General features: G+C 38.2%; 2 protein-coding genes across 6 annotated transcripts in view; one reads left to right on the top strand and one right to left on the bottom strand.

The window, feature by feature from the left end:
* The first annotated feature begins 1,691 nt into the window (after window positions 1-1,691).
* LOC107712508 (insulin gene enhancer protein isl-2a) lies at window positions 1,692-7,367 on the top strand. Of its 5 annotated transcripts, none has more exons than XM_016517780.1 (6): window positions 1,692-1,873; window positions 2,289-2,478; window positions 3,355-3,617; window positions 4,740-5,023; window positions 5,779-5,946; window positions 6,695-7,367. In XM_016517780.1, exons 1-6 carry the CDS (start codon window positions 1,816-1,818, stop codon window positions 6,809-6,811), a joined length of 1,080 nt encoding a protein of 359 aa, XP_016373266.1. In that variant the 5' UTR covers window positions 1,692-1,815; the 3' UTR covers window positions 6,812-7,367. The 5 variants fall into 5 exon arrangements, with proteins under 5 accessions (XP_016373266.1, XP_016373265.1, XP_016373267.1 ...); XM_016517779.1 differs by having other exon boundaries at window positions 3,355-3,620; XM_016517781.1 differs by having other exon boundaries at window positions 2,247-2,478; window positions 3,400-3,620.
* Window positions 7,368-11,907: 4,540 nt separating this feature from the next.
* The window catches only part of LOC107712524 (S phase cyclin A-associated protein in the endoplasmic reticulum-like), a 127,936-nt gene continuing 116,887 nt past the window's right edge, over window positions 11,908-22,956 (bottom strand). Inside the window, exons 30-31 of the mRNA XM_016517814.1 lie at window positions 13,750-13,798; window positions 11,908-12,913 (exon numbers count right to left, since the gene is read on the bottom strand). Coding sequence (XP_016373300.1) covers window positions 12,810-12,913; window positions 13,750-13,798 — 153 coding nt within the window. The 3' untranslated portion in view covers window positions 11,908-12,809. The remainder of the gene's footprint in view (window positions 12,914-13,749; window positions 13,799-22,956) is intronic.

The raw sequence follows: 22,956 nt of genomic DNA, 5'->3' as shown, positions 1-22,956 counted from the left end.
AAGAATGCACAGATTTCATGTAGGTCAATTATGGTAATTTTGATAATTAAGAAGCAATAGATTAAATGGATTTGAAACACGTTTTATTCGCAGTCAAATTAAACTGTCGAAATTCCTTAATAGCCAGCTTACTCCAAGCCATGTTTTTTCTTTCTAATATGCACTGCTGTAATTTAGCAATGTTATTAAATATCACATATTTAGTAAATTATTTTCTACCTGAATTATTCCCTTTTTTTAGACTCCAAAGGCTTGGAATGGCAAAAATGTAACTAGTTATGAACTGTATTACATATTTGACATATCAAACAATATGTGATGTTATTTTGATGTCCAGTAGGGGGCTCACTAGAACACATGGACTTAAATTCATATGGATTTAGGGAAAAGCAACGAAGACCAAACATAGCCTATGTGTTCCTTTGTTTTGAGAAAGTGCTAATTTTAGAGAATAGGCCTGTTAATATATATATACAGTAGTCAACACTTGAAGTTGATCAAAAAAGTTCATCAAATTTGTCCTAAGACAAGAACGCATTTTGGTTTTATAGGTTTTAGGACAAAAAAAAAACTAACAAAAAAACACTAGCTTTCTATTTTTTCTATTCTATCTACTTGTTTTTCTTTGTGTGTGTGTGTGTGTGTGTGTGTGTATAATATATATATGTTATATATACACTGTATATATTATACACACACATATACACCTTATAATATACACCTTGCTCCGTGTACTGTGTGAGGCTAACCGAGACTTGTCATTTGCACTTATATATTGTTGCTCTTTTGTTAGTTTTGACTGCTTTTATTGTCCTCATTTGTAAGTCGCTTTGGATAAAAGCTTCTGCTAAATGACTAAATGTAAATGTAAACTTTGATGAAAGGTTTGGATCCACTTTAAATGTTGACTAGTGTGTGTGTGTGTGTATATGTATATATACACGTCACTTAGCCTGTGTATAAAATAGTTATTGATTATGTTATAGGCCAGGCTACTTTAATCAAATGCAGTTTAAACCCGCAGAACATTTCACTTAGCCTACGTGTAAAATAAAGCATTAAGCCCCAAGAAGCCGTGGTTTTACAACGCCCCTTAGATGTTATAAATTCAATGTAAACCACGGCTTCACGGGGCTTATTGCTTTTATAAAACGGTTAGTCCTTATACGTAGTAAAGTTTCACAAAATAAAACAGAGCAAATAAAGTGTAATGATATTAATAAAAACAGTATTCTTCCACCAAACAATGCAGTTCCTCAGAATCAGTTGTGGTTGCAACAAAGTGGTTGCCCAGCAACACACAAACGTAAACAAATCTGTATGTTAGTAGAGTAATTTACAACGGCTTCGAACGTGGCTCAGCCAATCAGAATCAAGGACCGGAACTCTCCGTTTTATAATAAAAGGCTTTAACGTTAATATGTTCGTTCATAACGTTCAATGCAGTAAATGCACACCTTGTTCTTAAAACTAAACTTAAAACACTACTTTTCGTGTTTGCCTGTTCACTGTAGCCCTCCGTACTGTCTCACAGTTATGTTTGGACAAGCAGAAGTGTGAGTTTAATCTTCAGTTCCTCGGTATCCAATATTCAAAGCATCTCGCGCGGTCGGATCTCCGCGCCGGGCTGCTGATTTTCGCGGGAGCGAGCGAGCGTCCAGGTTTGCATGTGACGTCAGGGCCCGGTGACGTCAGAGCCCGTGTCTGTGTGCTGCTCTTCACAGGTTCTTCGGCCAGAAGTTGCTAGTCAGCTCGGGACGAGGCAGTTTCCCATTCCATTTCCTCATCTGGAGCCTTCTGCCTTAACCCTCCTGTATGGTGGATATTCTACCCCATCCTTCTTTCTTGGGTGATATGGGGGATCATTCAAAAAGTAAGTGCTGGATGTTTATTTTACAAGTTTTTCGTCATTGAACAAGAAGTTTGAATATCGTTTATGCAAAATTAGTTTCTGGCTACTTTACACCGTTTTGCAAACAATAATGACATTTAACATTGTCAAAAGCTTGTATTGCATTAATAACATTTATTATTTTTCTCCTAAAAAAAAAAAAAAGCACGACATGTTTGCAAACTGTTTTTGGTGCAGCCAAAAACACGAACTATTATAATGAAATAAAACTGAAGGAATCGACATTTTGTGGTCTAGCGACATTCAAAACAAGGATGCATGCGTGAAACATGAGCTCTAATGTAGCCTATAATGATATATTTACACGACGCCGGTGTTTTGCGGGACTGAATAGGGGTGCAGTCGGTGGACACTAATCCCTGCTTTCCACATCCAGAGAAGTCTGGAATCGCCATGTGTGTAGGCTGTGGAAGTCAGATCCATGATCAGTACATCCTGCGAGTGTCCCCGGACCTGGAGTGGCACGCAGCCTGTCTGAAGTGCGCAGAATGCAGTCAGTACCTGGACGAGACGTGCACTTGCTTCGTCCGAGACGGCAAGACTTATTGCAAGAGAGATTACGTACGGTACGAGCCACTCTATATTTGTGATTTCACAGCTTTGGAATTCCGTCGAGGCCCCTTTTTTCACAGATTCTTGACCCAAACAGATCTAGAGATATGGGGAAACTCTGCAATAGAGTTTTCACCATGGACTAACGAATAAAAAGCCTTTCTGCGAAGGTAAAAATATAGATTACAATTATATTAGCTAGCTATTACATTAGGTCTATACTATAATATATAATATACTTTATATATATATATAAAAAAAAAAAGCTAAGATATCTAGCGGAAATTGTTTTTTTTCAGCAAAATTCCAATTGCATGTAAATATTTCATGGAGCAGCCTATTTGGTTAATATTGCAGTCATGTTTGATTTAGGCTTGCCATGCTTGTTTTTTAGTAGGTACCGTGTTTGTTCAGCTTTGTTTTCAAGAAATGTAATTCCGTTGGTAAGAGTTTCTGTAAAGCCTGTAAGGGTATTCTTGGTGATGCATTATAATGTGTTCATTGTGTCTAATACACATCATATGCAATCAACTGCATGCTCTAATAAATATATGCAACCTCAGATATAGCCTAATACACTAACGTATATATTTGTAAAGGCTATAATGTATTAAACACTCAGTGTTAGAATGTATTCTCTTTAAACTCTTTTGCGCCCAGAAATAAATGCGTAACTGTGCTTACAAATAATCATGAAAGAATAAATGCATGTAGGCTATTATAATATTGCTTTTATAATGCATTGTATAGATGTTTTAAGAAAAGAGTTAGGCCTGTCGTTTGTCTTTACGGTCCGTGTTTCTCTGCCTTGTAAAATCAAGCTGAGGTTTGGCTGAACGATTTTGGAAACGAGCACTAAAATAAGCAAATGTTTCTTCTGGAAACTGCAGGTTATTCGGGATCAAATGCGCCAAATGTAACACCGGTTTCTGCAGCAGTGACCTGGTGATGAGGGCGCGGGATAACGTCTATCACATGGAGTGTTTCAGATGCTCGGTGTGCAGCAGGCATCTGCTCCCGGGAGATGAGTTCTCTCTGCGGGACGAGGAGCTGCTCTGCCGGGCGGACCACGGGCTGCTGATGGAGCGCGCTTCAGCCGGGAGCCCCATCAGTCCCGGAAACATTCACCCCAACAGGCCCCTGCACATCCCAGGTAGCAGTAATAATACTATTACTAATAATAATTACAGTGCACAAGATACACATTCGGGAACTCGGAATTTATTAGGCTAAATAATTCAGATGCTGTAGTAAGCTAACAGCAATAACCGTTTAGCCTATTATAACGTAAAATGTTTTACAATTACAATAATATTATACAATATTATAATACATAAATATAACAACAATAGTAATGTCGTTGTTGTTATAGGCTAGTCGTTGTGAAATAATACAATTACGACCAGTGTGAGACTTCTGTCTTTAATTCTGTGTGTTACAGCTAATCAGCAAGTGAAACTGTTACAGACTGAACCGAGTAGCTTGTGTTCTGTGCCTGCAGGCCAGTTTGATGATATTGTTTTCATGTAAAATCCCTGATGGCAGACTTGTAAATGGCTGAGATTGTTTGAGGATATTTTTGATTGGATTAACATGACCTGAAATTAATCTGAAACCGGTTATTGGCATAATGATTTGAAATTATGGCCACAGCGTTTTTCTTAGTTCATTAGCTATGTTTTAATTTTAAAAAATGCTGTAATAGTGCGATCTTTTAAATCAAGATGTCTGTTATTATAGGCAGAATTTTGAGTGTTGGCTGTTAGAAATCAGAGCTATCATATATATATTAAATTAAAATTTTATTTCATATATATAATTTTTTTTTTTTAGTTAAATAGGCGTCATATTTAATAATCAATTTCGTACTAAAACTGCCTTTAGATCATTTGCCTAAAATAACCGGTGTAGTAGGCTAGCTAAATGTTGAACATGCTTTGATATCTGGCTCGCTGACTTAAACAGCATTAAACCATACAAATAGTATTCTGTTCGATTATGTGTCACTACTTAACCCTCTTATTACTTTGCAAGATGGTGCACTTATTGCATGTTATATTTTATATCCTATGTCGATCTTTGAACATTTTGCACAAACAGCAAAGTTGAGAGCATATTGAAGGCCCTATGGTGTTTTGACTGACACGCACTTGGCTACAGACCGATGTGTGTATGCACAATTTAACCTTCAAGTAAGCGTGCTCTTCTGCAGTGTGTCTAAATAATGAAATGACCTCTCAAGCCGAAAAGTGATTTATACGCCTTTTATTCGCAGAACCTGTGCCAGTTCGACAGCCAGCTCACCGGAACCACGTTCACAAGCAGTCTGAGAAGACCACGCGTGTGCGTACAGTATTAAACGAAAAGCAGCTCCACACTCTCCGGACGTGTTATAACGCAAACCCGCGACCGGACGCGTTAATGAAAGAACAGCTCGTGGAAATGACCGGCCTGAGCCCACGCGTCATACGAGTGTGGTTTCAAAACAAACGCTGCAAAGACAAGAAGAGGTCCATTTTTATGAAACAACTACAGCAACAGCAACACAGCGACAAAACGGTAGGAATTTTGCAACTCTAAACTTAAGGTTTAACTTAAACTTGTTTCGTTGTCGACTCTGCAGGCTGTTCTTTAAATAAAGTTTCTTGAGTGGTTCTTTGCAGCACCTTATCAACCCAAATTTAGGCTAATCCTTATCATTGTGCTGACTTTGGAGATTAAAAAAAAAAAAGTTCTTGATGTTACATAATAGCCTAGGTTTTTCGGCTGCTTTATATGGTATCAGGCAAGTTCTCGTTCTGTCGTTTATTTTTTATATTGACATGAACGATGTAGCCTAGCTACCTGCACTCTTAAAAATAAAGTTTGCCATAGAAGAACCATTTTGGGTTTCTCGGAGAACCTTTCAGTGAATAGGCCTACTTCTTAAAATAGGCCTATCTATTTTTTTTTCTTAGTGTGAAGAACATTTTAATAATCTAAAGAACCCTTTTCCACTATTAAAAAAAAACTTTTAAGGTTCCATGAATGTTAAAGATTCTTAATGGAACCTTCGATGCCAATAAAGAACTTAGTTGTAAAAGTCTCTATCTATCTATCTATCTATCTATCTATCTATCTATCTATCTCTTCACTAAAGCGCTAGTTGTTCATAATATACATTTTACAAATCAGACTATATTATTACATATAGCTGTGATGTTTTAAAGATTTTGAACATCTATGAAATTCCGCTCAAAGTGTTAAGCTTCTTTGACAATTGAAATGTGATAGCTAGGCTATGTGTCGCTAAGGTCTCCTCTACCTTTCTACAGAATCTTCAAGGTCTCACGGGAACGCCTCTGGTGGCAGGCAGCCCGATTAGACACGACACCACAGTCCAGGGAAATCCTGTAGAAGTTCAAACCTATCAGCCTCCGTGGAAAGCCTTAAGCGAATTTGCCTTACAGAGTGACCTGGACCAGCCTGCTTTCCAACAGCTGGTGAGGACTGCCATCCCTGAACAGTTATTACAAGGCCTATCATGCCGACTCTTTTTCTTTAAATCAAAATGATCAATCATACAATTTTAACATTTTTCACATTTTAAACTTTTGTTATATTGGCTTTGTACGTTTGCCAGTTATTTCAAACTGACATTTTGCTTAAAATCTAGCCTAAAATAAGAAATATATAGGACTAAATATAGCCTATTCGTTAAAAATGTTTTTAAGTGTTTCACTACTAAAGTTATAGCTAGCCTATTAGCTACAAGTTTGTATGAGCACCAACAGAGCGTTTTCCGTTAGCTATCAGTATAGGCCTATACTGAGCGATACATCGACAAAATCAAGTGTAATTATTTATTATAAAATGTAGCTACATGTCGCAAGCGTAAGAGAAAAAAACCGATAGTAGGCTATTTAAAACGATAAATTAAAATTTAGTTGTAAGGGCGCGAAAACAGACTATTATCTTTGCAAACAGATCGCGCGACATTTCTAATGGAATTTTTTTGGACCAGTTGACCCCACACTTGTAATTCGCACACGGGTTGTTATCTGTAGCATATATATTGTTATTATTTAACAGCATGCCAAAGTTCTGCAGGCTTTTGTAAATGTCAATTGCAAATCGTATGTAAAACTCTGACATTTAATCAAATTCGGGTCAAAGCTGTATATTAGCCTCAGCATGCTGACAGCAATCGAACAGCCCACTGATTCCCAACTCTTCCCCTTTTCTATATAGGTGTCATTTTCCGAGTCGGGTTCGCTGGGTAACTCGTCTGGTAGTGATGTGACCTCTCTGTCATCGCAGTTACCCGACACCCCCAACAGCATGGTTCCCAGTCCCGTGGAGACGTGAGAGCCCACCGGAGGACTCCCGCCCCAGCATGCCCTCACTCGCCCTGCATGAAAACCCATCACCTCACCGCCTCAAACGGAAAAAGGGATTAACCGAGATGGATTTAAACAGTTTGCCAAACGGAGGAGCCTGTCCAAGCGACTTTGGGGTTTCCAGACGTGTTACAAAACTGTTTTTAAAGCATTTGGACGGTATATCGAGGACGTCCAGCGGAATATGAACACGTTATTTTGGTTTTGATTATGGACCACTGTCAACCTTACGAAACAACAGTCTTAACAGTGTTTATTCAAGGCCATCATTGTGTAGCTTTATCAGCAAGTGGTATTTTCCTTATAAGACAAAAATCTACTTTTTGTCTTAATGCGCATGATCTCTCCGATGTATAAAAACTGAGCTGTAAAATATTTTAAAGTAACGAATGGAGGAAGGATTGTATAAACTTCTCGATTTAAAAAAGTAAGTTATTGTTATTTATTGTCAGGACAACCGTCCATACCAAAAATTGAGAAATTACCTAAATAAACGACGTTAAATGCTGTTTATGTCTGAGAAAGTCTGCATGCAAAGACAACCATATCATGTTACCTTTACATAGCCTATCTTTTTATATTATAACAAGAGACACGTCAGTTACAAAGGTATACTGGTTACTGGACTGGAAATAACTGTCCAAAGATCTAGCAAAAAGAAAAAGAGCAACGTGAACAGAATTAAATAGTGAATGACATCTCAGTGTCGTGATTTCTGAATGTATTCTGAAAAGAATTTGGAAATTGGATTTTGCTTTTTCATCCAGTTATGCAGACGTACTACTTTTTTTAAACAATAGCTGGGTTAAATTATACATTTGCTTTTTTAGATTATAGAAATAGAGACGGAATATACTAAATATAAAGAACCGCATTATGCAGAATTTGTTCTTTGTTTTGGGGAATACGCTTCTAATTCTGTTCTTCCAAAACTCGGTTATGGAAGCTCTAAGACTGAGCACCAAAAGGTTAGATGTCGTTAAAAAGAGACCGTTTTCGTAAAAGTGATAGGCTTATTTATAACAAACTGCTGCCCAATCACTAATAAAGATGCTTTGACATATTGAGGTCATAACTCGATCACAGAACCCTGAACTGTCACATTCAACTCTTAACGGAGGCTACGAATGAGTATACATCTATCTATCTAAAAAATCATGCCGACCGGATACTGAATGAGTAATTGAACCCCTCCCGTAGCAGTGATCAATCTCGTGTTGCTCGTAAAGCTGTGAGTCTAGACGGAGGACGCAGGGATCGGCGGCCGCTTATCTGCGCTCGGCATCACCTGCAAATGATCCACTGAATGGAAGCACAACAAACCCGAAGCCACCTTTCTCTTAACGGGACTCGCTTTCGGCAAACGCACCCTTGCATGTCCAGGGTTTATTTTCATTGCGAGTCAGAAGATAGCCGCTGGACACCAGAAGATCAGACCAAAATCACTGCGGGCCATTGTGGCAAAGATAATCCCAGTTTGTCAGATAACCAAACTAAGGATAAGCAGTTGTAAAACAGCTCTATAGCCTATTAATTTCTGTTGCTTCAGTTATTTTCCCGCAATTAATTCAGGCATTCAAACGATTTTTTGCTTATATAGTTTTTGTTTTTAATAAATGGTTGACTCTTAAAGCCTGGAAAATCACAAAGGGATCTTTGTGGGTTTTAGTCCATGTATTTTTAAGATGATGTTCTGCTGAACGCTAACAAACACTTCTAGCAAATATGTGGATTTAATGCGTAGTCTAGGGTACAGCTTCCTGCAAAACAGAACAACATTATTGATGACTCATTCTGCACTACTGATTTTTGTCCAATCAAACGCTCTCTAAAATGACAACGCCCCTCCCTCCATCAATGACTGAAAACGACTAGCATCTATGAAATCATTCAGATATGCATACGTTTCTACATATGATGCAAAAAGCAGTACGCTATTAACAGTGACAACCTTAATGTCCTCTCTTTTTAACTGCAAGTGTTATATAGATACCAAGAAAGATTAAATGTGTGGTTACATTTTGACGTGTAGCCTATAGTAGCTAGCTATGTCATTATGTCCATAAATGTATAGGCCTATACACAACACATAGCCTAACTAGAATAATAGTGGAGAATTAAGTTCTTCATGTTACATATTCTGAACGAATGGGAATTTCGTCGAAGCTATAAATCCGGCTTTCCAAAACAAGCCCTTGAACATGTTCCTCTCTAGCTTCCTCTTTCAATAGAAAATGTGTAAACACAAAAACAGCGATAGTTAGGCTACGCGATTTCACGCGGTCTTTAGGAAAATCTGAAATCTTGCACTGAGGTGTTGTTACAATGTTCTCTATTCAAAAGCTAACAGCAAAAATTCACAGCGATTAAATACGCAAATATAGCTAAGATAGGTTATTGTATTTCAATTTTTATTTAACGATTAGCCACCTTTTCAGATAGACGGAGGCAGTCAGACGCCGGAGCGCATTCTGTGTGAAAGTCCTTAATCTGTTCGCAAAGGCAGACAACACACACATCTACACATAACTAAAGCCTTAAGATATTGTACCTGCTCAAAACCTTAACATTTCTTTTGCTGTCTTGTAAGCAGGTTACTGGTATTTCCTTCAGAAAAAGCGAATTTAACTGCATTTAGCTTGAAAAATTGTATTAAGACACGTTTCAAAAGCAAAAGTCTTCATTGTAAAATCATATAATTCTTAAAAAATGTAAAGCGTTTAAATTCCTGTCAAATGACCAATCTTAGATGATTTTTCATTGCTAAACTGTCTTCAGATCTGATCCCGATTACAGCCCATTAAATCGACTGAAATTAAGACCGTTTAAATAGATTCAGATTGTGAATGAAGACGGTTTGTCGACTGCATCAGCGCTCATGGATAGATGCTTTAGGTAGAAACAACGATTCAGATGTCATGGCCAGAGGTCAAGAGCCACATCTTGTTTCAAATTCCGCCACTAATTTAATAATTTAGGTCTAATTAAATAAAGGCACACTTAAGCCAAGTTCATGTTTGCATAAAACAAATCTTGAAATTTTTGCAAATTACAACTCTGTCCTTGTCTGTCATTTTAATTTGAAAATCAAAGTATTTAGCTAACCTTTGGTTTATAAATCTAAAAACCAACCTAAAACAATTATTCGACTTTTAAAGCTAAACATCTAATAGCCCACATGTCCCTTTATGGAAATGTTGTGTGTTAGTTCAAATGTTTAAATTATTCCTTGCAATTAATTTTGAAAGCCGTCACAATAGACAACCTCAAACCTTGAAATATAACGAAATAATCTACATCCAAATATTTTGGATGCTGACAAGAGGCAAGAAATGTCAAACACATTCAGGGCTTTACTTCAATCATATTTTGTTTTTGCCTGTTGTAAAAAAATATTTATTTGCCTAAAATATCAATTTGGTTGGCCTATTATATATATAAAACAGCTCGTAAAATTGACAAGGTATACGAAAATCAACTGGGGGACAACTGGAAAAATTACAAAGGTATTTAAATAAGAAAAAAATGAACAATATTAAGTATAACGGAGGCTGCATAAAATGCTGCAAAATAACTCTCGCCATTCTTGAACACAAATCTAATTTTCACACAATCTGTTTAGTGAAACAAACATTTAAACTAGCCTAATAAACTTTAACTAAATAAAATCCCGAAGCGCTTTGCCATTAATTAAATCCGTAATGTAATAATTGTCAGAAATTTGCCATTACATCACTTTTTTTAATACCAATTTTCCCACAGATACACTGTTAATCTGTTTCTTAGGTTGATAATGATGTTTATTTCTTAAAGCTGTGTTTTGTACACCTATAAAAACATTTTGAATGTCACCATAAAAACACCTTTCTTTTTTACACGTTCACAGCCGCATTTAATTAAATGTAGAAAAAGACATTCAGACAACATATTTAGCAAACAAATCCAGTTTCTAAACACATGAACGCTCATGATTCATTAGCAGACAGGACGGAAAGGGCCACAGCGTTCTTCTGTTCGAGTTCACTTCAGTCTCCCAAAATCACGAGAACGTCAAGATCTCCGATGGTTTTGAAAAAGCAAATAACGGAACGGTCTATAAAAACAGCTCCCATTCGAGCCGTCACATATACACCCGCTTCAATTTCAAAGTCCACCAACTAGAGCTCACATAAAATACATCCATTTTACAAGACTGAATCTAAAAGCAATATATTAAAGAGTCTCGGACAATCCAAATGACCTTAATTGAATATTTGTTTCCACATCTGGAGCAGAAGTGATGGTCTTATGTAACTGAGGTGGGTCTGACCCTGAGGCTCAGCGCGTGTTGACACATCGGTGTATTGAGTGACTCAGAGGCGGCGGAGTGGAGCTGCTGTGACTCACACAGGTACAGAAAAGAGACAAGCGGTGTACATAGACTGAGTGTGAGAAGAAAAAGTGTATGAGCGAGAGAACAGCGGGCTGTTTGTGGTGCCCCAGGGCCAGTGAGGACCCTGGTTAGGAGGCCACAACCCTTTTACAATGCCGTGTAACCAACATTGCAGGTTCCAGCTCCACTGTGTTTCCCTGCGAATAAATTAGCAAGCTAGCCAATAAAAGCTCTCAATTAAAACAACCTCCAGTATGCTTCAACATCACAATTATGCATGGGAATAGTGTATAACGGTGTGATTATAGATATATTTTAGAGTCAAGTTGGAGAATTTATAGAGGGATCCAAACGTCTGAGACGTTAAAATCTGAGATTCAAAATCTGATTTAAAACTGGAAATAAACAAAGCTGTAGGAATTTTAAAACAGAAAAAAAAAACACTACAAGAAATATTTCAGATTTTGTACCATTTCTGGTCACTAATATTATAAACAGATGTGAACTCTTTGTACAGATGGTCAGATGTCCTTTGGATCATCTCAAATCGTGCTGGACAACATCATGATGAGGTTTGACAAACTTTATGCAGCTCAAGTGCTACTTTCATTAAAAAACATTTTTAATTAAAAAGCAAATACTAAGATTTTCTGTAATTCATTTTTTTCTTTTAAGTTAAATTTGTCCTCAAATGGTTATGTTTGCAAGTTAAAACATTTGTATTAAATTAGAAAAACTCAAAATAGAAGCAATTTCATTAGTTGTCCCAGACTTGAAAATTAGAGACCCTATATAGCTCTCGACTGCGTATATATTCAAATATCCAAAACATCTTCTGGTAGACAATATTTCAAACCAAGCTACAATGAAAGAATTCAAAGACTGTGCAGTTTTAAATATTTTTTTTTAAACACGTCCATGTCTTAAATTAAACTTAAGTGCTTCAATGCGTTAACAAAGTAAAAAAATGTGTAGAATACATCTTCACGTGTATAAATTACAGTATAAAACAAGCAAAAAATCACAACAAAAATGATTAAAAATCATAGCATGTCAGCTACAGGAAGAAATCTTCCACTTTATGCATAGAAACAAACTGGAACAAGAAAACCAACGGATGAGGTAACTCGTCATTCTCCCTAAATTAAACGAGTGCTTCTGTTTATTCTGCATCATTCCCCAATATCTTTTTATGTACAAAACAACACAATTACAGTCAAACTCAAACCTAACAATTAAACTAACCTTAGAAAGCTTAGAAAGAGATTTGATCTTTTGTGAAACACAAGATCACTATGAATGCGTCCAACAATGTATTTAAGGTAAAAATCCTGTAAATTAAATCCCTAAACATTCTATTGCTTATAAATACATGTGCGAGAAGTCAGTGTGTGCTAATATATATATATATATGTTAACATACAGTTACTGGATAACTACTAGGAAAGCCTCACTACTGATTGACGGGTTGGATGATGGTCTGATTACTGGCATCATTCGTACCCTAAACCCCTCCGGCACAGCTTTGCATTGCAGAGTGTACATTTCAGCTTATCATCAATGTGTGTAATGTGCTCTTGTAAATGACTGCAGTTCACTCCTCCTGCTTCTTGAGGAAGAACTGAAGTGCGGAGTCCCACTGGTCTCTGGGGAAGCGGTTGGAGAGCTCGCAGTAGTCCAGAGGAGCCCAGCCCTTCTCTGATGGGGAAAGATCAGAGCTTTAGAACTGACACGGGAAGTAATGCATTAAATCAATGCTAGAGAAGGATCCTTTTGTGAGCAATAAAGACATTTATTTTTAACTAACGCACTTTAGAATGGAATGTGTGGATTTCTGCATCCATTTGTCAATTGTAAATATTGAATCCCATATGTATATTTAACCCTTGTGCTGCGCTGAAAATCCTTTAACCTAATTTGGTGTTCCTGGTCAAAAATGACCGGCCTTATTAAAAACTGCTTGTAAGTTTCTCATTATGCTATATTATCACCAAATCCTGGATTCAAAGTTTTTGTCAACTTGTTTACTTATAATTAGCACAGGTTTTGTATTTGTTTTTGGAACTGATTGATCGCAGGCCTCATTGATCTGAGCTTATGCACCTCAAGCATTATTTGTGGATAATGTTCATGCAAAAACAGAATTGAAAAAGCTCATATCAATGAAGCCTACAATAAATCAGTTTTACAAATAAATACAAAACCTGAGATAACTGAAAGGAAACAAGTCGATAAGATTTCCATCCAGTATTTGGTAATACTATAGCAAAAAGCTGTTTTTGGTAAGCCAGTCATTTTTGATCAGAAATACCAATAAGGTAGCGAAGAAATCCTTAAAAAAAAAAAAAAAAAAAATAATCCAGTTAGTAAGTTTCAGTCCAATGCATTAACTAGCATTTTCAGGCAAAAGAAAATCATCTACAGGTTTAAAATGACTGGAAAACAACATAAGGGTTAGAAATTTGTACCAAATTACATTTAAAATGCATGCATGCATTTTAGCAAATAGTCTATAGACCTTATATAGACCTTACCTAGATGTGAAGCTTTGCTGTCCGATTGGTTCTCGTTGGTGGCACAGTCCTAGATTACACAAAGGCAAATTCCACTTTATTCCACTTGGCAAAGTTTGCCCTTCTATCCTATCCAAATATGAACACCAACTATAAGTAAACCATTTGAATATATTAAAGGGGTCATATGATGTTTCTAAAAAGAACATTATTTTGTGTATTTGGTGTAATGAAATGTGTTTATGCGGTTTAAGGCTCAAAAAACACCTTATTTTCCACATACTGTGCATGTGGGGGGGTGTTAGAACGAGCCGTTTTAGGTAGGCGTGGTTGACTCTTAACTTTTATAAAGAAAATCTCTTTGGATTTGAGACTTTAGTCTTTGCAACTTTACAGATCTTCTTTATGCACCAAGAGCTTGTAACACTCCAAAGAGAAAGGAAAACTTGAAATCGCATCATATGACCCCTTTAAACATTCAGTTTGGTTATGTTAGTGGTGCAGGAATTACACTTCAGATTAAATTGCTAAATCTCTTTTTTATTTTAAGTCTTTTTGAGTTTTGGATGTAGTGGATGAAGCTTTTGTCGTCAGTGTCAATAAGTGACTTTGTCAGCGTCTTTCCATTGTTTGAACAAGTTGACGATTCCCTGCCCTTGTTAGAGTTGGAGCTAATCTCTGTGTAAGTAATGGCAGCGGTGCTGTGGTGTGGAGAGTGCTGCCAGGAACAAGATGAAGGGAGAGGGTGTTTACAGGAGGCTCAAGTAGTGGCAGGTAAATCCACTCAAACAGAGGAAACCATCCATCTGAGCAAAGGAAGCTGCTTCTTTTAGTGAGGCTGGTGGGGCGCTAGCAACAAATAGGTCATAGGTTCGATTCCCAGGGAGTAGACCAATAACACACTTTTAATGAAAAGAAGAAATTTACAATGTAAATTGTTAATGTTTTACTAAAAGATGAAATGCACCATGAAATCTAAAATTTGGGTATGATTTGGGGTGATTCGATTCCAGTTCAATTACTATAACAATTTGTAAATGTTCTAAAATATGCTAAATGACAGCCTGGATACAATTCTCTTTTAAATTTTCGAACATACATCGAATTTTATTGTTTAATTTATTGCAAACATTTTTGCACAGGTTGCTTGAGTAAATCTGTTAAGGGGCATTCACAATAGCGAGTTGCGAATTGAATTTAAGAGAAAAATCTGAACATTGCAAAAACGAATGAAGAATAAAGAATATTTTGCGAAAAAAGCAGTGTTTCATTCACATGTGTTCCTGAGATTTGGTAAATGTGTTTCCAACGACTTCCAGTTGTCAGTGTGATCACCCCTTTATAGCTGGAATATGTAATTCAGAGACATGTTTGTAAAACAAAAATTAACATATTTGATTATTTACTCCATTTAGTGATGCCAAAAAATTATTCTATCCCAGATAAATACCTACATACAACCAAAAGCTGTATATTGATTCCCATGAAATGTGAAACATTAACGCTATTGGTTCACCCAACACACATTTTGGGGGAGGGAATATCTGTTTGTTTGACCAGAGGAAGATAGGAGAAGTATTGAGGGAAGGCTGTTTGAAAAATGTTCACTATTTTTGCTAGTCAGTTTGGCAACGCTAGCGGCGCAGAAATTACACACTTAAGATAACATTATGAAAGTACTGAATTTCCATTTTATTTTTTGAGTTTTGGATAGAGTTGATAAAATTTAATATCGCTAAACAGTTTCAAATAAAGCACCGTTTCAATCCCATGCGTTACGAGATTTATTTGGTACATGTGTTTCCAACGACTTCTAGTTTTGCAGTTGCATATCGCTTTTAAAGGGAGCAACCCAGTTTGTGGACATGTTCATGAAACAAAGTCTGAATTGCACGGTAGTGATGGAGTGAAGGCCGAGCGATTTACCTGTATGAAGGTGGCCAGCAGCACACTGCTCATTTCCTGTTGCAGGATGACCTTGTTCTGCAGGTTATTGTAGCAGGCGCAGATGAGCGAGGGGAAGAGCACTTTGATGAGTCGCGGGTGGCTGAAATACTGGAACGGCAGCTGACACAGTTTCTGCAACACGCTGGGCTGGCGGCCAGACTGCACAATCACCTGGAACACACACAGTAACAGCGCACACGCACACACATAACCAGTGAGGCCAAAGCCACAGCTGTAAATCAACCAGCCCCTCACTGCCCGTCCCACACGTAAATCTGCCACTAAAACAACACACAAACAGCCATTAAGAGGAGAAATAGAGGGCAGTGCCTCCCAGCGCACAATTACACTCCATAAAACACAGACAGAGATGCCTCATCCACTTCTGCTAAGCATGTACGCTGAACACACAGGTTCAGATTTGCCCAATGGGAGGACACACTCGAGCTCTGTTCCAAAACCTATTGAGCTGCCTTGCTACCCAGCATTGAAATGGACACGTAACTTCATAAGAGACCAATTTGGATTGTTTTTTTGTAGGTGGTAACTCGCTAAACAAATTGCGCGCAAGAGACTCAATTTGCAACTAACTTTAATAGAGTTTAACGTTAGCATGTTGCTATGCTAACAGCTTCATTAAATAAATACTGAAATTAAATATCTGGAGTGTTTTATATAGGTAGTAACTCTGTTCTACACAAATAACACACAAGAGATGCATTTGCAATTGGCCTTAGCATGTTGCTGTAACCACCTCCGGTTCTACTTGACCACACTCGCTCTGAGCGGGATTCGAACCAGCGTTTCCAGCATTGGAGGCAAGTGCGCTAGCAAGCATGCTAAAGGCTGCAGCCTCTAGTGTCTGTTGCTAGTGTGCCTCTTGAGATCAGGGGAGTGAGGTTTACCTGCACAGCACTTACCAGCTGGCCTCCGTTACAATCACCTCCCTAACGCTCATTCCCATCCGGGTCACGGCACCAACGTAACCCATCCGGTTCTATTCCCCTTGCTGGCTCCGAGCAGGATTCAAACCGGCGTTTCCGACATTGAAGGCGGGCACACTAACAAGGACACAAGGACGTATCAAGCGTCTGTCAGTAGTGCACCTCTTGAGATCAGGGAAGTGAGGTTTACCTCCACAGCACTTACTAGCTGGCCTCAGTTACATTGCTATGCTAACAGCTCTGACAGTAAAAAAATAGCACACAAACATTGGTTAAAATAGACCATTTTAAAAGATGCTGAACTATTTTTTAGTTGGGACCACAAAATTGTGGCCATCTACAAATGTTGTAGCAAATCACTGTTCAATGAAATGACAGGAAACTGACAAATGTTGGTCGTTCACTGAGGTTCATGTCGGTGCAACCTCTCACCACAACCTTTAAGAACCATCTATTCTATATTAAGGTCTATAACATGCTGAAATGCATGTTTGTGGGTCAGGTTTTGGAGTTGAACCTTGTGCGAAACACGCAAACAAGCACGGTCCCACTTTAATAAATGAAGTAATACCCGTAATGGAGTTTGTACCAGGCGTATGGCCCCCCTCCGCCTTCCCATTTATCACTGCCTTCAATCACACCGTTAAATCCGGCCCACCCCTTAGAATTAAAACCAAATCACAGCAGGCCTGGACTGATTAAACGCAGTGCTTGGGATGGGAAAAAAATGCTACACGCTTCCGACTCCGAGGGTTTGGGAGCCTGGGAAGGCCCTCAACTCCCGGGAAAGGAATCAGAGAGTTGGGAGGTCACCACAGTAAATCCTGACTAGAGGGATTTGGGGAGAGAAAGATGAAGAGAAGGAGGGGGTGTTAAACAGTCCCTATTACAGGTACACGCATCCGTCCATTGCTGCTCAGCCCCAAATGCAAACCATAAGGGAGGGGTTACATTCCCAGGGAAAAGGGTGACATAAATTACCAGGATTTACAAGATTTTAAAAATACTCTTAACAATACTCTTTCCATGACATTCTCTGCTTTAATAATACCCCTCAAGGGTTTAAGAGCATGACAAACAAAGCGATAACTCACTACTTTTATCATTTAAAGGGTGAAGCGCCTTAAAATGTAGTTCTACAGCAGTGTTCAAAGGCTTTAGGTCCATGTCACTCTGTATTAGGAACTGTTTAAAGATGCCTGGCCGAAACGACTAAAACAAACCACCGTGGAGCCCTTTAATGGTACTCAGAGCTGGAGTACAGTCTCGTCCATGATCGTCCGGCATCTGTCGACTAAACACCATGATTCAGAAGCTTTTCACAGGGTTGAAATTAATGCTCTTGCTCTGCTACTATGGAACAAATGGTGTAAAACATCTGGTTGTTTTCAGCGTAGGAGCTGCGTAGTGTCAAAACGGTGGGTGAGATTAAGGAAAGCTTTTTTTCGGCCAAATGCAGAGAGTACAGAATCAATCTCTCACATCAGTTTTGGACAAGACTAGGGAGTGGTAGAGATACTGCTGTATTTCTAATAATTCATGAGACTGTTAAAAATTACAATGCCGCAGACACACCGGATACCTGTTTACCTCATGAACCCTTGGGACCTTCAGTGGGTATTCAGAACTTTAGACTAATTACTTGTCATACAACAAGCTGACAACATGCTTGGTAATGCAAATTAAATGTGATGAATTTTTTTACAAACAGACTGTTCCATGTGAAGGACGTTGGGTAGGACTTGATTTTATTCATCGAGAAATGACTGGATTGGGAAAACTAGCCAATAAACACCAGAATTTGCAGTCAATTATTATAAACTACTACTACAAAACACAGCCGGCACCTGTTGATTGAAACTTATGAGGTCTTGAAAAGACATTTCATAGGTCATACAAGTTATTACAGAGAAGCGATATTGTTAGAATATCGATAATGATATTGATATCACTGGAAACCTTTTTTTCCAGCTGATGAATGATAAAAACATTAACAACCAATCAGAATCCATCCTGCCTTAAAGGGCTTGAGCATTTAAAGCAGAAGACAACATAATTGCAGCACATGTTTATAATAAACAGAACGGTATTGTGCCTTGGTGTGAACGCTAATAGTTATTATCTTTATATTTATGATTCTTGAAGTGAACGGGCCGGGCCTTAAGACCAAAAATGTGTATTATACAGAGCTGATTTTTTGTTTCAAATTGAGCTAGATTTTCACCAATTTCCCTTTGCATGTAAAGATCCTAGTTGTCTTTCTGTCAGCTTATTCAATGCTAAAATGTCTGACAAACACTTTCGATGTTCCAAGTTCCTAATTTTGAAATTTCACGCAAGTACGGTTTTCATTCGTTGCCAATATCTCAATTTGCTCCCTTAAAGTTGGTTTAGTTTTGATAGATATCTGCGTTCTGTTGTACACGTAAACTAATTTGCAAGGCAGAATGAATTTGCGTAAATCGTTTGCGAAACCATACTTTCCCAATGTGAGAGAGTATGAGTTTGCGTCCATCTGTGGGGGTTGCGGTTTTGTGGACATTCCGCCCCCAAATCACGCAGCCATCTCATAATCCTTCAGCACGCAGTGCTTCATCTTCACACACCTAAACAATGAGCCCCCGCTTCAAGCGTCCGCAGAGGGGAGACATACAGCTCTGAGAGTTCAGAGGTTACCTACCGCCCCAACCCAGGCAACGAACTCACCTGCCTCCCTCTGGCCGGGAGAAATGACCCTGCCCCTAACCGGCCCCAAACTTGGATTAGGACCTTGGCCAAGTCCTTCTGTACCAACGTCTGTAGAGGTATCCATTCAGTCATTGACATCATAAAAGCAACGGCGGGCGTTTGAACTTGCGATTCCTCCCCCACTTTAACACAGATGGCCATAAAGAAAGGAAGAGACAAGGCCTAGTGTCTAGTGTTGGTCTTAAGTAGAGACCACTGGAGTTTTCAAACAGGGCCATGCTTTTACGGGCGGCCCATTACATAACTCCCGGCCTGTCGACTGAAAACAAAGGGAGCATAAAGTTAACACAGTGAAACGCAAACATGCACACTCTGAGCGACTCAAGGTGAAGAGGAAGGAGACCTGTGGGCCAGGGGTTTGTTCTTTGATGAAGACTTGATAAGACGGCCGAGGAGAGACGAATGGCAACAGTAAAACGGATGGCCGGTAAGATGTGTGGAGCCATTGCGATTAAAAAAAGTCTTTATAAAACAATCCTTATTAGGGTTGTTAAAAGAACTGGCTTGTGCAAAGTGTTGTTTGAATCCTGTATCGGACACGAGGGTTGAGTGCAAATCCAGAGATGCATTTCTCCTACGGTCAAATGTGTATTAAGACTATATCCAGGAAACAAAATGATTTCTGGATTACTACACTGAGTATTTGTTTTAATAATGGAATTAAATTAAGGTTATTGGAAGTTGACCATTGATAATTATTACAAACTTGACCATCATGAAATCTAATTTGCATGAGGAGGGATGTTAATTAAATCTGTTCAGAACAGATATCAATCTCCAAAGGAGCAGAATATAAATTTCTTAAATCAGGGGTTTTCAAACTCTTCGAAAGCCCCTAAGAAGGATGATCCCCTTTTAAGGGACCCCCTTGCAGCTATATATTTTAATGTATAAAGATCCATTTATACTTTGATAAAAGTAAAATATTAACTGGAAAGGTGTTACTTGCCGTTAAGTTGACTCAAGAGAAACAAAACGATGCTTGTCTATATAAATATAAAATAATAAAATACTCATAATTAATTAAAATAGAATACAATAGAAATCACTTTAATTTTTATTAATTTATTTTTTATTTTCAAATTATTAAATTTTTTACACTACTTTCTTCAAACTATGGATGAGCAGTTTGCTCTATTATTTTATGTTGCTTCATAAACGCCTATATTGCATAGGACCGTAGTGCTAAATACGTTTATAGTGCATTTTATTCATATTTTCAGCATGTTAAGCAGGATAAAACAAGCTCAATGCTATGCAGCTATGTTTTTGCTGTTTAGCACCGTGTTGCTTGCGTGTGAGAATGACAATGAAATAAATCCGTGTTAGTTTCGTGTACAGTGTGAAATTGGCCTAACTGTTGTTTTTCAATATAAATGGGAGGAGATGATGCAAGTGTCCCATGCTGCCAAGACACCTCAGCAATTTTTCGTTGGGATGTGTCCGCTCTTGCAAAACAACTACAAATCTACAGCTCTGCCTTAAAGATGAACCAAACAAGAGAGGATGAGAGAATGTTCACGCCGCTGATAAGACAGGAGGTCTGCCTACATACAAGGATGCAAAGAGAGCACTCAGAAGAGGAAGTTATGGCTGAAAGGCCTTATCTGAACAACGCCTACCGCCCCCCTCTTAACCGTCCATCCAGACAACCTGACGGCGACTGGTACACGGGCATAAACATAAAATTAAAAGACAAAAAAAGATCTGTTGGTTTTCATCTCTCATAGCAGAAAGAATGCTTCTTTGCCAATACACTGGCGAGCGGAGCCGTTTTTATGACAAAGGATCACTGACTTACCTACCTACTGTTTACTTAATAAATCAAGTGTCATCTTCGATCCTTCGAAAGATAATCTTTTGTTCTCGAGAAGCCGATCGGACCTGGATCATGCTCAAACACAGCATTGGACGCAAATGGAGCCCTGAACTCTGAAAGATTTACGGGCAAACAAACAAAATTAAACCGATGAAAAACTGGAAAAAGTGACAATATTCAATAGTATGTTCAACTTGAATTCACCCTTCAGGGAGGCCGTAAATCTTCCTCACTGTCGTCAATCACGGCTGTCCGCCTGCAACGTTTACAATCTCTGTTACAAGAAAATCAAAGATGTTTGGTGAATTTCCATAACATTGGCTTGCGGTGGTCTGTTACATCTAATCAACGAGGGTTGGGTTATCACGGCAGTAATGGACTGTTGAAGGAAGCGCTTCAAATGTCAGTTAAACCAGGATTAGAAGCCCAAGGTTTGAGGGCAAAGGAGATTCCCTGCAATTGTAGGGAAGAATCATACGTGTGAAGGAGAGATATTATAGGCGTAGAAGAGAAAAAGGAAGGGAGGCAGAAGATAATACAAGTGAGTGCGGTGGATTGGCTCAGTCTGGCACTTTTGGAGGGGTAGGGGCTACAGGCTAAAAGGGGCTAAAAGGGTTGTTAGCCTTCACCTTGCTATCGTCGCTAAAACACCAAGTGTTTATAGATAATAAAAACAGATTTTTGCCTGGAATCGCCTTAGAAGCTACGCATGAGGAAGTTTGACGATTTCATCGACTGGACAAAAAAATATGAAAACCCTTATATGGCACAATCTTTTGAATAATACTTGATGGAGAATAACTTAATGTTTAGTAAGTCTACAGACATGTGAATTTCATTTTAACTTGGAAATAACCTCTTCTGAATTGAGAGTAATGAACAGAATCAACTATGCGAGCCAGATTTGAATTAGCATGTTAAGTAAATGTTAATTCACAGCCAAAAACAAAAAACAAAAAACAACAACAACAATGGTCAACAAGCAGAGGCGTCATGCCCATTCAAAGTGAAGATTTTTGAGCCAAGTGGATTTTGAATGCAGCTTCCAAAAGACAAAAAAATAGCCGATTAATATTTTATATATTTAATACAATCACACCGGTGTGATTATAACGTTCAGCGCGTCATATCATCAGCTGCTAAATTCAAATCTGCGTTCGCTGGCTGGCGCTGAGCCAGAGACAGATGTTTTTACAGCACTGCGCATTATAAACCAATCACACACGATGCTGTTGAGCTTATGAATGCAATGACCAATCAGAGGTGTTCAGATGAGTCATCGCTAAAATGCCGGTGTTTGTTTCTTCACTCGCTCGCTGACTGAATACCTCTTTCTGGCGAATTCTCTCGTCAGATACAACAAAGTGCAAATGTGTGTACGAATCTGTAAGATATTAATTTCATAGTGTAAACAGCTTCAGTGATTTTAATGGGAGTTTTTGAGAGTGCTCGAAGTAGAATGTCAGTGAAAATGTTCTTTGCTCTCTTTCTGTAGCCTAAGTGTTATGATTAGTAGCCTAACTTGCAATGTTTTTATTCACATTAACTTTCAATGTTAAATTCACATTAAATATAAACTCAGTAGTATTAAAAATATGTCATGGTAGTATTAAAAATATGTTAATTAAGTAAACAGACAGGTTTTTTATGCATAGTTAATAGATTACATTATTAGGTAACTTTGACCATCGCCCACTATAGATCAACATAATCTATAAATTTCATGATATAATTAATGCGTTTGGGAATGTTTCGAATAAAAAGGAAAAA

Source organism: Sinocyclocheilus rhinocerous, unplaced genomic scaffold (genome assembly GCF_001515625.1).
Source record: "Sinocyclocheilus rhinocerous isolate Xijiao unplaced genomic scaffold, SAMN03320098_v1.1 scaffold1259, whole genome shotgun sequence".
In the NCBI taxonomy this organism is placed as follows: Eukaryota; Metazoa; Chordata; class Actinopteri; order Cypriniformes; family Cyprinidae; genus Sinocyclocheilus; species Sinocyclocheilus rhinocerous.
Note: the sequence above shows the minus strand (reverse complement) of the source record. Positions and strands in the feature narration are given on the sequence as shown.